Raw genomic sequence first — 16,672 nt, forward strand, 5'->3', positions numbered from 1 at the left:
GCTTTAAAAATTAAGCATTATAATTATAAATAAAATTAGTTAAATTTGAGTTTAAAATTAAACTAAATGTTAACACAAAATATTAAAACATAAACATATGTTTAGGCTAAAAAAAATTAAGTTATTTATGCAGTGAGACGTCCACCATATATCCATTTAAGCATTTTTTCTCAAAGTTGCACAAATATTTGATTATCTGTCTAAGCAACAATTTTCCTGGCCAAACATAGCCATTGGATTCCAGATCACTTTTTTCCAGTTTTTCCAGCACGTCGACAACACTTGGTGACAACCCAATCTAGGCAGAAATATCTCTGTTTGGATACCCCACCCGCCCAAATTGCCGACCACTCTAGATCTGCAACTGCATATTTTGTTTGACATCATTGTTGCACATGCCACGTGCTGCAGTTGCACCTGCGCCTGCAAACTTTCGCAACATTGCGGAAAAACGCCCCAAAAAGGCGGCAACATGCAACAGTGGGGAATCGCAAAAAATGCAGCCAGCTGCATGTGCGTGCATAAATTTACAGCTGCCGTTGTTTCTGTTTGGTTGTTTCGTTGTTTGCCGTTGCTGTTTGCATCCAGCAATGAAGACATGACACCGACAAAGAACGAGGACACCTCCTGCAATTGCAATATTCCACTGGCCTTCAGCTGCACTCAGAATTCAGAGAATAAGAATTACATAAAAAAATTAATTTCAATTGCGGAAATGAGAAGGAATCTCATTTATATGAGGAAATTTTGTACTTAAAGATGCTAAGTTACATAAATATGAATTTATTTTATATACTGTTTTATTTTTATTACAAGTCGAAAATATTGTTTTAATATTTATCGAATACTATTATTTAATATTCAATCTAAATATTAAGGATAATTTTTATTTAGTTGATGTTCTGCGTGTTGTAATTTTACTATCCACATAATTAACAGCAGTGTTTTGGCAACTTGGCCATACACCCAAATAAATAACTCACGACAAATGTTGCTATTGTTGCCCGTGTTGCACGGTGTTTTCCCATTGTTTGATGGACAAAGCAGCGGCAACAATTATGCGGAGCATTTGGGCAAACCGAAAAGCTGAAAAGACCAACTAATGCAAACAATAGTTGAATGTTTGCCAGCCATTTCATAGTTCGCATATATGACAGACAGCCCGAAAGGAGCAAACACTGAGGGAAATAGAATCCGGTGGACTTGGTGGTGGCATTCCAGGGGGGGGAGGGTGGTAAACATCCTGGGCGACGGCAAAAAGGATATCGCGTGCGAACAAAAAATCACCATGTAAACACACATCGCACACAAAAGGCGCGATACTGGAGAAAGCTTTCAGGACTCTCGACTAACCATTTCCCCCCGCCCGCTCGTTTACAACCCACCATGGGCAAGGGGAAAGCTACATGTGTACAATAGTCGCCTTCGGGTTGCAGGATCCTGTTGTTCCTAAACTGTTTTGTTTTATTGTGATTTTTATGCCAGTCGTTTTGTTTTGGCATTTTTGGCAAATATTAGTTCCATACTCCTGTCATCGTCCGATGGCAAATGGAATGCTATTGTGTGTCGCTTGCTTTTCTTCGGGGTTAATAGCCATAATTTCAAAAAGAGACATACCCAAATGTTTTAGGGTTATAGTTGCACTGAAATAAATAAGTTCGTATTCTTCAATATCTTTATTTCATAAGTTTATTGATACAGTAATATTTCCAACTTTTCGATTTTATAGTCTTACAATCAGCAAACATAAAATTATAGTCTTTAATGATAGCAACTATTTCAAAACTTTTACACTAAAGATACAAATCGTGTTATATTTCAAAAGATACTTAGCAGGTGAACATATATGGGAGTATTAATTTTAAGTTATTCGGGAAACAAATAGCTTCAGCCTATTTTAATCTCATTATAGTCTCAGAAATAAGCTACTCAGATATCCATATACTAGTTAGTACTGATGCGTAAAATCCCAACGAACCGTTTGGAGCTTAGGGCTGCTCTTCCTCAACGGGATCTGCAAGTGCAAGATTATTAATTTAGATACGTTTTTGGTAAGCTTGTTGAGTCAATTATAAGCCAAAGTCGCTGCAGTTCATGCAACGCAGACACAATAATTACCAGACATTTATATTAAGTTTAATTGCATACGTGCGGCAAGTATGGGCAATGTATGGAATATGTAAAGCGTTTTATGATTTATGCAACCCCACGAGCTCCTCAAACCCACAAACAAAACCAACAAATCATTTTTCTGGCCAACGCTGACAGCTGCAATTTTTCACTGCTACCAACTGCGGGCCTCTGGAAGTCATGCAACATTTACAACATTCACTCGTCCAAAGTGGAGTCCAACTTTAAAATGCATTCCCCATACCGTCACAATAATTCCCAATTGAAAGCCACCCCAAATGTGAGCGGGTGCACACAGACTCCCCCAAAAACTCCTAAACCGAATCAATTAAATTCAATTAGGCTCGGTAAAACCACAAGCCAAGTGCATAACCTTATCGGTCAGTGCAAGTGCAAGTGCAAGTGCAGGATACAAGGATACAAGGATACCCCAATCGCCAGTTTGGGTCCCAGTTTCACTCCCCGAGCTTAGCTGTCAATCTTATTCTAATTGAAGCGCATGCAGAGGGATCCCAGAAACACAATTGCCTACGACTCGAATTTCGCATCACAAATTGACTTTTACGCATAAACAATTGAAATTCTGACCAGATTTCCGGTTGAGACTTAACCTTTCCTCTACGAAATTTACCCCCTTTTTGTGGCAAAATCAACAAGTTAACTGCACTGCCGCCTGTCATTCAAATGGAGATTGCGAATTTATCCCCTTGGGGGCTATATGGCATTCTGTGTTTGGTTTCTCACTGTCTAATTGACTTGTGAGTGGAGCTTGGAATTTTATTTAGTTTGGGGGGGCCCTTTAAAATGAAAAACGAAAACTCAAGGCAAAGGAAACACAATTTTAAATACTGGGAGAAGAATGTGATTTTTCCCAAAGCTAATTATTGTTCTGGTAAATATTTAGGGAATTTTAAATAATTTTAAGCTAAGCTCTTCTTACCACATCGATATTCTGATATTTAATTGTTGGTACATATTAAAAAGTCATGTTTTTAAGCAAGACTTAAATATGACTAAAAACTTGTTTAACATCGCTCGCAACCTGCAAAACATTTTTAACCCTATTGTCGTTTTAACCTTTTTGAAACCAGAAATTTTTCGCATTCTCTTGGCTCACAATTTTTGCATAATATTTTCTTTGCACCCCTGGCGCTTTCGTTATCATTCCCTTAATTAATTAAAAAGTTGTTGCACCTTTTTTTGGGTTCTCTTATTTTTTTGAGCAAAAAAATGTGCACAATTTTTATTTCGCACATGCGAAATTAGCGCTGCTGGGGCGCACATGCCTTGTTAAAATATTTGCAAATATTTAAATTGACATTTTTCCGTCATGTTATGACTATGAACAATGTCAATTTAGCTGGATGCCTTGAAGGCCCAAAGGTTTTTTTGTCCTGGACCCTCTCCTTTTGGCATGCCCTTGTTCGGTGAGTTTAAAACTCCAGCGGCGAACACTTTAAGCTGCATTTGCAAAATGCCCGCACACACATCGAGCAACTAATCAAAACAAATTCAATTAAACGACACACGACAAGCCACGACGACTGGCATCGGATGGTCTCAGAGTTGGGGTCTCTCACTCTGTGTATTTATATGTGGAGTATTCCCCACTCGCCGCTTCCGAGGCACTGCTCCTCCTTTTGGCTTATCTGGCAGCACAATCCATTAAAATTGCACATCGTTTACACCAAAAATCAATTCGCCAAAGCATTTAGGCATTACAAATGCCAAGCCAGCCACTGGAGCTAGTCGGCTGCGCGGCATTGGAGTCCAGGTTTTTCGGGATCCCGCTTCAAACTGAACGTTGATGCCCATAAATTTCGCATGGGGCCCTCACTCTTTTTTCCCTGTTTGTTTTCTGGCCCCTTGGTCTCTTGGAGTCAGAGTCTGGGCTTTTGCCGGGCTACCAGGCGATAAACGCAGTCCAGTTGGCATTGCTTTGAAATGTATCCGCCAGATACGAGTAGTACAAAAGCTGCATTTGTGGAGAGCCAGTCGCAATCTGGGCCCAAGTGGATGGCCAGTTGTTGTCGCTGGTCAGTTGTGGGCAGAGGTGGAGCTTTTGGTTAATTCTAGGGGTTAGGGATCCTAAAAACAGGGGCTACACATCCACACTTCTATTCCTTTTCATATCTTCAATGTTAGTAATAGTCGAAAAGTATCCCCTTTGTGGCGCCACTGCGTGTGAGCTATGTTTTTGGGTCGTGTGTCTCCTCTAGAGTGGAGTACTCAAAAGATTGAAGTAGTACGATTGCGTGGTGGATTTTAGAACCTTTTTGGGGGAACTACTACACCTTTTCTGGATAAAAATGTGCACTTCAAAACACACTTTAATGTAATAACAATAATTAATATATAAATCTGTTAATCTATAAATAAATGCGGCCGCTGTTATGTTCTCTGTTCAAAAAGGTAATATCTCGAAAAGTTCCACCTCTAAAACTGGCAATCGTCCTCGACTTCGGACCCTTTGTATGTCAGTGTCACCTCATGCCCGACAAATTATGTCTATCGGAAACACAGAAAGCCTGCAAGGAGACAACCATAAACAGACCCAAAGCCAATCCGTGTATCGACGGCAGCACAAATGCATGTGGATCGCCGATGTTGATGGTGGCGTTCGTTCGGTGGCGTCCAAAGTGGTCAGTGGTTCGATTCCAGTGGTGTCAGTTCGTCGTGCGTTTTATTAGTGGCAACTCAAACAGCAAATTGAGATTAGAAGCCAGTCGACGACTGACTGAGTAAGTGAGGCCATGAGTTATGGGCTGCATTAAAGCGCATCGGAAAATTAAAAAAAAAAAAACGTAGTAGGAGAAGCGGATTCTAAAATGCCACCCATTAGGTTTTTAAACTGGGTGACAAGTGATAGAGGGCTGTGTATAGTACTTAAACGACGAACTAAAACATTTACAAAAGAAAAAATAAGTAAAAAAGTTGAATACATGTTCCTTACAAAATGGTACATTATTATTTCGTACAACATTTATCTAATCTGCATGTACTTAAGTGCTTTCATTTATATGGAAGGGCGTACAAAGAATTGAATTATTTTACGCGCCCATTTAGAACGCTTAGAGGTCTTTACGCCACCCCAAGAACTCCTTTCTCCACTTACACAAAAATTTACATTTGATTGCTGTTCAATCAACTCTCATCGCTGGCGACCCACAGAGTTCAACATGTGATATCCTTGACATTTATGAGTTGTTGGCTCTGTGGGACCCCCGTTCCCCTATACAAAATAACATGTTAGATCAACAACGAGAAATGACAGATATTATTTGCATAACACTGAAACATTCCTCGTGAGTTTCTTATATCCCTGTTGCTTCTGTCAGTTACTGGATTTCTTTTTTTTAACATAAATGATAGCAATCTGAAATGTTTTTCGCTTCCCCCTCGCAACCCGCATAATTCACTTGATATTCCTCATCTGACTTTCACTTACAATCCATTCCAGCCCTCGAAAAGTAAAGGGAAGACAACATTAGGCCTTATTACATTTGACATGTTGCTCCCTGGAAAAGTTTTCTTTCATTTTCGTAGCAACCCACCCCTTGGCTACAAATCAAAAGATAAATTGTTTTTCTTCATGATTTATATATAAAAACGTTCTGTCGACTTCGCACCAACCTTCAACTTTCGTTCCTTATCATTGGCGGCGTTGAAAGCGGACAACAAATATTAATATTGTTTGTATTTCATGCGCTATCTGCTTTTTATTTCGTTTTCAATTTGGCCATGTCTGACTCGGAAGAAGGGAAGTCGCATGTCAAATTTAATATAAATTATTGGCGAAAAATCACTGGAATGGGATGAAAGTTATATCTACGCTTTACTCACATTCCTTGGCCTTTTTCCAGGAGTGCGTTGGCATCGCCTTCAGCTGATTTTCGTACGCCTTCTTGGCTAGCACATCCTTGGCCTTCGGATTTGGCTTATTGCAGTTCTCCGAGTCGGCAAAGTGGTCCAGATACTCATCTCGCTTGCAGTAGATGCACACCCCGTAGATATACTCCTCCTCGCAGATTGTTGCATTCGTGGATCGAGCCCAGTCGGCATTTTTCGCCGCCTTAAAGAGTTTGCCCACGTAGATATGGGCAGTTGGGATGGGAGTAAAGGCATTCAGGGCAATGGTGGTTATCGGATTGTGCTCCAAGTTCAGCACCTGTAGGTTCTTTAACTTGTCAAAAAGGCCGCTGGAAAGGGAGTCAGAACGTAATTTTATTTAATGGTTACCGAAAAGTCATACTGGGGTATATATGTTTGATGTCTGTATTTGTAATAGCAACTCACCTCTGAATGCGATCCAAATTATTGAACGCCAAGTGAATCTCTAAAATCAAGGGAGTGTTCCTGAAAAGCTGATCGGGCAGCCTGGCAATATTGTTTCTTTCCAATCTTAAGGTGAGCAGTTTCTTTTGCACCTTAAGGAAGTCCTTGCTCAAATAGCTGATGTTGCTCCTTATTCCAATGTATGCCAATTGCTCCGACATCCAGAACAACTCGGTTGGCACATTATCACCGCAATTGAAGAGCTCGATCGACTGAAGTTCGGTCATGTGCCAGAGTTCTTGGGGTCCAAAAGCGGACATTTCGACACTACTGTTCTTGGCATCGCAGTCGATCATCAGATGTTTTAGCTTCGATTGCTTTGCAAATATTGCACCCGACACCTTGCCCAAATTCTTGACCACAATTTCCAAATGGGTTAGATTTTTCAAAGGATGCAAAATGTTACCGGGCAAATCACTGCTTCCCTTTAAGGAGAGTTGTTGTAGTGCCGGCAGGTTTTCAAGAAAATTTTCAGGCAGTGTTGACTTGAATCCAATGATGGATACTTTCTTCAGACTCTCGTGATCCGTGTAGTGTTGCTGCAGGACCTCGCCTCGATCCGTTTTCTTGGGATCGAAATAGTTGAAGATCTCCAGTTCGGTGTAGTTGCTAACACCCAGCTTACTGAGCAAGTATTTGATGCTTTCTGCATTTGGTATGGCACAGTTTTGAACGATCAGGGAACCGATATTGCCCACCTTAAGCGGTGGTATATAGCCGAATCCCCTGGCATCGAATATACTACAGCTAATGCCGTATAACTGCAAATTATCACTGTGCAATTGAAGGTTCTCGCACTTGATCTCCTGCTCCTGGCACTCGCAGAGATTTGGTTCCTTGACCAATGCCTCACAACCAGCTTTGGTCACATAACTTGGATTGATCACTGTGGCATTCTCCTGCCACGACGGCGCAATTAGGGACAGCAAAAGAAGTAGCCACCACATCCTGAGGCTAGGACTCCGAGCAGACTGATCGCTGTAAGGCAGGAGCAGAGGATTTTAAAATTAGTTTTTACGATCCAACATCTGCTCCGGAGGCAACATCTATAGATACTTTACTACTAGGTGCATCTTTCTCTTTGAGTCTGGATTTCCTGCAGGTAGCACGCATTTCCCTGGAAGTGCTGCTGCCGCTGCTGCGTTTTTCCTTCTAGCCGAAGACGCCGCCCCCCATTTTACACCCAAAGGCCGGCTGCCATTTTACACAAATTTGATTACCCGGGGCCGGTCAGGTAAACCCCCTGCCGTATCTTTGCCGCTTCTCGCTCTACCTGTTCGCTTAATGGCCCATAATTTACTACGCAACTCGCCCGATTTGTGCATAATATTAAACCATTTTGAATTCGCCTTTGCAACAAAAATCAAAAAAATCGAACGCAAAAAACGGCAAACAAAATGACTTAAATTGCCATTTGCGTTGCCTTCGGTGGAGTTTTTTTTTTTTTAAGTTGGCGAAGACTACGGGGTTTTTGGGGAGTGCGAGATGATCTGTACGTAAAGGCAGCGGTGTGAATCCAAAAGAGTGGGTCTGATAACAGTTGAATATGCGCGATTTTACATACGAATTGCAGGCCACAGATGAAGAAGCGAATGGGAGCGATCTGAGAAACGTTTAATACTGCACAGTGGGCTTGGAATAGTAGAAAAATGTTAAAGGTATCATTTGATGTAATAAATGGGAATAGCAACCAAAATTAATTATTTATACAAATATAAATTCAAATCTATCAAAATTTCATTTGGCATTCTTTATTAAAAGATACATAGAAATGCAAAGGCCATTTTCTAAGTTTGTATGTTTGCTTTATGCAATCGTCAACACACTGTACCTTTCATGCCAGATTATTCATATCGAGCTCTTCCCACCTCATCGTCATCCTCATCCTCAGCCACAATCTTATCCCAAACCACTTTGAACATCCTGCAGTGCAATTTCAGTGCGGAGCCGCTGTTGATCTTATTTCTTGTGCGCGAAACTGGGACTTCGACTGGCTGCTTCTGCTCGATTTCGAACAAATTACGATTCATTCTGGTTTTCAGTTTCATTACAAATGCAAAAATGCAAAATGGCAAGCCGGCCATTATCTCAGAGACCCAGGACGGTATGGTATGGTATGGTATGGTATGAGTTGAAATGGGATGGCATGGGATGTCTGTCTGTCTGTTGATCGATGATCGCTGTGGCCGCCGATGATCAAGTTTTGTGTATCGTTTGAGGCGTACATGCGTAAGTGCCTTTGATCCCCGCACCTGACCCCCCCAACCTTGAGTTCGGACCTCCTCCTGCAGCAGTTGCATTCACAGATCGGGGCCAATGCATTTGAATTTGTCTGGCCGGCAGCCAAATCGATCGACAACCAATCAGCCCCAGTCCAGTTCGGTCAGCCATCATGCCAGTTTGCGCAGTCTGCCCATGTGCACCCAGAAAAATTACGCTCTCATTAATCATTTACATTAATAATATAAAAAATGTATCACAAAATTATAGTGAACTTTAACTCAATTTGTGACTCTATATTATTTTAAATATTTTGTTTATTGAATATCAAAAGGTGATTGTTTATTACATATAAATCCACTATTGAAGAAACGAATTTGTATAAAAATATCTTTAAAAAATATTTTTACTTAATATCGTTTCTGCAGATCCTTTCATACTGAGTAAAATATGCACTTTACACTAGATTGCAGTCATGCATTTAATATCAGTGTTATTTTGAAGCTGCTGCTTCTGCTGCTGGCAGTGGCAAACATTTCATTTTTCACGATCCACGAACCGTCTCTCGTATTCCCAAGAGCTAAATCAATAAATTACGTGACAGGCATGCAGAAAACCTGATGCCTCCAACTTTGCGTTGGCTTTAGCTCAAGACCACTTCTTGATCGCCGTTTGCGTTTTGCTTCGTTTTGATTGAATCAATCAAAAACTTGTGCATTTATATGAAAAGTATTAAGCAGTAAGGACGGCCAGCAAAATGAAGAATGAATACCCTGAAGTGTATGAATAAATTAAAATGATATGTAAGCAAAGGCAGGATATATAGTGAAATAAAAAAGGCAAGGTTGATAACCCCTAACTGGGTGTAAGAAATATGTGTTTGAAACTAAATGAAAGCAAGTCCGAGACCATTTAGGGAATTCAAATGTTTTTAACTGGATAATCTATATATTGTAGTTTCCCAGTTATATTATATATTAGCACCAAATATGTGTACTATTTTATTTCTACTATTTTGAATACCTATGATCTCTTCCTTAAATAGAGTATTGAATGAATGTCGGTGAGCATGGATCATACACATATCGTTTGCAGATCTTCTGGCGCTGCCATAAACATAAGTTATTATTATGTCTTGCCCAATGGCCGGACCAGATATATTTTCTGTTCTCCATTTACCTCACCTTGCCATCTTGGTAAGTTCGCATTAAATTTGATTGGTTTTCATTTGTTGCGAGCAGGAAATGCTCAATAAAGTTCTTAACTCGGTTTAATTAACTCTGACAAATTGAACTCTGTGCAAAATGTTTTCCGAAAAGTAATCGAATTAAAATCGAAGGAAAAGTCATTCTTCGACTTGCGAGTGCCGCTCCTTCAATTAGTAATAAATAATTTGGGCTGGTTGAAAAGTTTTACGCCAGCTAAGCGATGCATAATCCATGAAAGGCCACGGCACCAGCCGAGTTCAGGAAGCCAAGGACTCGGACCCATAAAGTCTCAGAAAGTGGAAACCAAACGGGTGCAGGACACTCTTTTTGTTAATACCGCTCCATTGTGCGGCGAAGTCTTCATTGATTTTGATTTCTTGTACCGAGGAAAATCGCCTTAGGCCAAAACTTTCGACCCACCACAAGAGTATTTACCATTTTGCAGGACAGACAGGCAAATAAATGGTCATAATCCTGGCCAGACAAAGGCTACTGTTCCTGCTCCAACTCCTCCACCTTAACCCACAGCTCATAACTCATGTCTGTGCTATTTTTGGGGGTGTTCCTGACTCTTTTATGCGTTTTACATTTGATTTATTCCACATGCAAATTGCGGTATACAAAAATTAAGTTGTTGGAAATGTTTTATTCCGAGAAACGTTTTGCGTCTCGCCGCGACTAAATAATAATTCGCCTCAAATTCAAATGCGCACGTTTCACAAAGAATACAGAGCAGAAAAAAGCCATAACATAGCTCAAGGCGCCCCCATATCGTGAGTTCTTATATAAATGGGGAGGTAGAACTCGCCCCTTCCCAAACTCTTTTGTCCCGGGGCACAACCCGCTCTTCGAAGTAAATGCATGAAATTGAATACTCGTACCAGGCCCAAAATAATACTTTTGACAGAGTAACCGAGAACCATCATCTCTATTTGGCATTGTAGTTATCCTATGGCTCAATGTTCTGTTTATTTATGCGTTTGCGCCTATTTATTTATTTTAATTAAAAGGGGCACGTGTTGCTGTTTTCTTGTTTTCTTTTTGCCACGGCAACATAACGCCCGGAGAAATTGACGATGGAAAATCGGAAGGCATGGACCTGTAAGGTGTGGTCCCTTTTTTTTTGGAGTGGGTGGGAACGGGTTGTGGCAAGTGCAACGCAGAACTGTATCAATGACAACCCTGAAGTTTCGTCAAAATTTAATATTGTTTACCGAGGTAAATGAAAAATTAATTTACTTGTGTTATTTGTCGAATCTTTCAATAGAATTATATAATAAGCTTATTTTACCGGTTTATTTGCAATGCGAAATGAAAAGGATATAAGTGCTTAAAAGAGCCTGTATTTTGTGGGACTTACTTTAAGATATCAGGCTATCACGTGATATCACCCTTGAAAATAAAAACTATTAAAAGTGACAGCAATGACGACACTGTTTTCCATTTCACAGCTTTCCGAAAGGTCAGCGCTTTCCACCCCGTAATTTTGATTGTCCATTCAATCGAATAGGCAACTGCCAACTGTCATTAAACTGCAGCAAATGAACATCAAACGAGTGTCAAAACAAACAGAGATCCTTGGGCGTGGATAATTTAACTGACTAAGCCGAGAAGAAATGGCCAGCAAATAGTAATAAACAGGGGAAACAGGACGACAGGACGACGAAGCAGCAACAATCAGAACAACTAATTAAATGCCACAACCCCCACGGAAGAACAACCAGACAAAGTCAAAGTTTCTCGACTCGTTTTCATTACGAGTTAATTTGAATGTAAATGAACAGAGGAGTGGAGCCGTTTTTTTGGGGAGTGGGAGTAGCTAAAATGTTTGGCTAATGTTTCAATTAAGAAGACAGTGAAAAATTTAATTTTCTTTCATTTGGCTCGGCCTGTGTCTAAATGGAAATTGCCACCCAAGTTAGTGCTAGAAGTTTTCCGTTTGAAGGCGGACAGTGAATTTCATCTGGATTGTTGTTGTCCCGGGTGATGTTCACAAGGAATTTCAATGTTCCACTCATAATTTCATATAATTTCCATTAATTGTATGAAATTAATGCCGCTGGCTTTGAGGCCGAGTCATCTGCACAGAGAAAAATGTAGGTTTCAACAAAATTGACACCACTTAATTTGAAAGGTATATATGTATATACTAATAGTTATGAATATTTTTATGACGTAGTCTTTTTACTGCGTATTTGTTAGATCTTATTAAATTAATTATACGTTTGACATAATTAAGTTAACTTTCCATTGAAAGTTAAGAAAATTAATTATTAGCTTATTGAATATATATATTTTTGAAACAGTGAATCATTTAAAGCATCACAACAAAATGTTGTGTAGTAATGCTTTATATGAAGTCGATAATTTTTCCTGTGTGGATATCCAGCTGCATCGTGGTTTTGGCTCTCGCTTGTTGGCCACTCCAGTAGCCATTTTTATGATTTTCTACGCACTTTGGCCATGGCTGGCTTGGAAACTGTCTATGCTAATTTCCCAGTTTTGATGACTAGTCGGCTACCAGCGAGCTACTGGCAACGGCTACCTTTCATTTGGCTGTAACCAACTGCATAACCACGATCACCATCAATCCACCGATCTTGGGTCCAGAGCACCGCCTTTTGCTTTGCATAGATCACTCAAGGGCATCGCTATATGGCTTTTGTTCTGCTCGTGTTCGGGCTGAGTATCAAGGAGTATCGAGTATCCATCATCGTCATCATCATTTTCATCAGCAACATACCCGTCTGGGCCACGGCCAATTCCCAGTTGAAGCCGCGGTACAATATGGCTAGTTACGCCCCATTTTGACTGGGCAATTGTCATGGACACGGCGTGGAAATCAGACTGATGTGAATATATTTTTTTTGAGTGGGTAGTTGGGGAATATTTCTTCGGGCTACTAAATGGGTTAGCAGAAATCAAGTGAAAGAGATAGTAAAAAATTGGAAAAAGTGCATTCGTTTTGGCTGCAGCGTTTTCAGGAAGATTAAACCAACTATTTGATAATGCTTACATGTCCCCTTTCAAATGGCATTATTTATTATTTCCCATTAAAATAAGGTATCTGTATTGGTTCTTTTCCTTTTTATCTAATCCGCCTGCTATTGCCCTTTAGCAGGCCGAAAGTACAGAAGCTCAACCTCCTTTGCAGTCATTTCCTTTTTGCACACTCGGCACAAATTGCAATCAAAGTCCTCCCCGTCCAGTCAACCCCTTGCTCCTCTTCAGCCACCGACTTTTTAGCACTTCAAATTGGCAAACAAACAAACTCACGTTCAAATGAAATGTGAGCATAAACAGAAAATTTTTCACACAGCCATGGCATCGCTTTCCCCTAGTCCTGTTTTTTTTTTGTACTTTTTGAACCCAACTCGTGTGCAATGGTAAACAAACTTGAAAAGCAAACCGAAAAGCAGAAGCGGAAATATTGCGCATACGTCGTGTTGCACGTGCAAAATGACGAAGAGGAAGCAGCAGGAGCCGCTGAATAAGAGCAATGAGCAGAGAAATGCGAATCGCACAGGACGAAGGAAGAGGAATTGGAAGGAAAGGACGTGGCATCACTTGACACGCAAATATGCATAAACAAGGCATGAATATTCATACTCACAGCAGACACTTCGCCCCGTCTCGCTCGCTCCTCCCTAGCATCTTGAAAAGGACTCGCGTCCTCGTCCTGGTGCCCATATCTCGTTTAGAGATGAAATGCAATGCGCATTGAAAAATTTGCCCGCAAAAAGTGTTTGCACAAGCCGAGGTGAGTGAACCAAAAAGCAGAGCAGACTGCAAGCACAGTGGTAATGCAAAACACTTTTTAAGTTTGGCTAACCATGACATAAACTCCTAGCATTCATTTTTGTCAATTTTTCAATGAAACGAAATATTTTCCATACACGATCACACAATTATACGTTTGGTCACACTTTAAATCATTTATCCAGGCACTGGTAACACTAATAACAATATTTTTTTGATAAATTAATGAATTTATTTGCTTCCATAGAAGTATCAATATCAGATATTGAGTGTCTACTGTTTGCCCACATAATATGCAATTTTCACAGCATTTGAATGAATGAGCGAATGTTTGCTTGTGTTTGCTTAGCCATTCACAAGTAGACACAAAATGCAAACGGGTCATTCACTTGGTTTTGCTACTCCACCAACACCCTTTTTCACTGCTTTCGCTGAAGAATTCCTGCGAGTAGGACTTTACAAAAATTTCAACTGCTTAGGCAACAATCATAAATCCCTGTCAATCACACTCGGCTGTCATCATCATCAAAACAGTCATCAGCGCTCTAGATAGGCCGTGTAGTTGCGACTTATCCAGCGACTTTTGTGACTTGTGACTTGGCTAAGCGGAACTGATTACATAGCCTTCTGTTGCGACGTCATCGATTTGGCTGCGTGACAAAAATGCCTACTTATTTTTTGTTTTCGACTGTTTCGATGTCATTTATATGATGCTACGAATTTGACAGCTGCGTGGTGGATCGATTCGAGGGTGGGAGAGTTATGCAACACTCGAACAGTTAATTTCTTTGGAAGCTTCCTATTGACAACAATCAATCATTTTCTCGTATATAAACTGGGGGAAAGTTCGCAAAACCTTTCTACAGTATTGTAAAGCGGTAAGCTAAGGTAGATAAAAGTTTGTTCAATACCATAGAAGTAGAATACTGGTGATATTTTTATTTAAACGGAAACTTTTTTATTATCGCGTACTTTTAATATGAATTTTTAGTGTGCCACATAAATTATAGACGTATTAAGGAATGTTTATCGAACTATACGAAACTTTTCAGAGTTTTCAGTTTTCATACCCCTTCTCAAGACGCCGAGGGGCGTCTGGTATGAATAATTTTTATATAAATGAGAAATATCTATATATAATTTAAAATAACATGTGTGAGTTTTTTTTTAGTATATTTCAATAGGTACAAAAACATTTATTGCCAGACAAATCCAAATGCAAGCGTCTGTGCAAAAACATAATTAAATGTGTTTTCGTTTAAAGTAGAACCGAAAGACTCACAAAAATTTGCATACCTAATAAAATCGGAACCGTCGAAAAAATATCAGTAAGAAATGGCAAAAAACTCGGCCAAATCACCGGCTAAAACTAATCCCCCAAATCTGCGACGATTGCCAAGGCAAATCAGAGTCCTGAAACCATAAAAAGCGAAAGAGCCAAAAAGCCTGGGGCAACAATTTAAGATTTACGCCACTTAGAAGACATTTAAGCGTGCAACAAATGCAGCAACAACAACAACAACAACAACCGAACCGGGTCCACATGCAAAAGGCCAAAGTCAAAAGCCGCCAAGAAGTAGTCGTTGTTGTTGTCGCTTATGTTGTTTTTGCTTTTGTTGTTCCCGTGCGTGCTGAGCTTCCTTCTGCTGAAGCTTCTTTCCCAGCGATTCTTCTACGGTCTGTGGACCCTGCAAAAAATCAAAAAGGGTCTCTGCCTCAGCGGCCGACAGTTTACAAGTCTTTCTCGTGTTTCGACAACATTAATTTGTTGTCTCTTCCATGTTGGGAACTTGAAAAGGCAAGGCCTAGCCGCAAATGTTGCCAGCAACAAGTTGCCGGCCGACCTCAGGAAACCGCAAAAAGAGAGAAAACAGTAGCTCTATGGCAAACAATAAGAAAAATTATTTAATTTGAGTACTTTTCGGGGCCGGTTTATTTCATTTTTCAACAGCAAAGTGTGTTGGCCATGGATGTGCCGAACAAAAACCGAAAAAACCGCAGAATTTTACGAGCTCCTCGTCGCCCTTAACAATGTCTCATTGTCAGGTCTAAATCATTTTTAACGATCAATAAATGAACACAGTAGAAACAAAATATCGTGAAGGTGGCACCGTGAGTCGATGACAGTAAACGCGATTAACTTAAGAATAATTAAAAAAGGGCTTTAATAACATATAATGTACACTCTTCATAAAGATAAGTTGTTTGAAATTGATATTCGCTAACAATTGGATATTAATTTTTCCTTAATTTGTTTTATCTAAGTGTTTCAAATACATACCTATTTTGGTTATAAGGTAATATCTTTTGAAGTTTATATGACCTAATGGTTAGTGATTAATGGAAGTGTTTAAAGCGAAATCACCTGTCACGATCGAATTATGTGTCTCGAGTTCTCATCCCTGGCGATTATCTCGTATTTCTGTTTATGTGGAACTCATCCCTCAAGTGACTTTGTGTGCGGTCTCTTTGCGACTTAACTTGGAAGTCGGGAAAGGTGTAAAGCTAATTGAAAGTCCCGCTCAGAGCGGCGAACTTCAAAGGTTCCCCAACGACATTGTTGCGGAAGCAAAGTCACTGCAGCCAGAGAACTATTGGATACCAATCCCCAAGAGATTTCTCACCCAGACGCAGACATACATATATCGCACTATTTTATTGCCGACTGTTGGTGGGCGTGGGTGGGAAAGTGGGTGGCAGATAGCGGAGCCACGTGATAAGCTGTGGATTGCACACATGTTTCGATATTTAGCCAAAGGCAAACAAAACGACGAGTTGACAAATCTAGCTACAACACTGCAAACATTACTTTATCAGTCTATAACTTTTGTCTGTATTTACCAAACGCTTCAAACAGACAGCTGTACGCTGGCTATCCACTGAAAATCGAAAATTCCTGCGATTAAATTGCAATTTCCACAACAGATGTTCGGGCTTTAGCGCATTTCTTTTTCTAATTGTAAGCGGATATTTATTCTCCATCATTTCCGCTCATTTGAATTTTTTCGCCCCACTCGGAC

The 16,672-nt window shown here is 40.1% G+C and overlaps 1 protein-coding gene across 2 annotated transcripts in view; it reads right to left on the bottom strand.

Annotated features, from left to right (window-relative positions):
* Nucleotides 1–1,662: 1,662 nt before the first annotated feature.
* Nucleotides 1,663–16,672, bottom strand: part of CG5888 (uncharacterized protein) — a 48,295-nt gene continuing 33,285 nt past the window's right edge. The window contains exons 2-4 of one of the 2 annotated variants that reach the window (NM_135950.3): nt 6,427–7,443; nt 5,974–6,329; nt 1,663–2,014 (exon numbers count right to left, since the gene is read on the bottom strand). In NM_135950.3, the coding sequence (NP_609794.1) occupies nt 1,989–2,014; nt 5,974–6,329; nt 6,427–7,412 (1,368 nt within the window). In that variant the 5' untranslated portion in view covers nt 7,413–7,443 and the 3' untranslated portion in view covers nt 1,663–1,988. Of the gene's footprint in view, nt 2,015–5,973; nt 6,330–6,426; nt 7,446–16,672 lie in introns of those variants that run through there. The other variant, NM_001299052.1, reaches the window with a different exon arrangement.

The sequence above is a fragment of the Drosophila melanogaster genome, chromosome 2L (assembly GCF_000001215.4).
Source record: "Drosophila melanogaster chromosome 2L".
In the NCBI taxonomy this organism is placed as follows: domain Eukaryota; kingdom Metazoa; phylum Arthropoda; class Insecta; order Diptera; family Drosophilidae; genus Drosophila; species Drosophila melanogaster.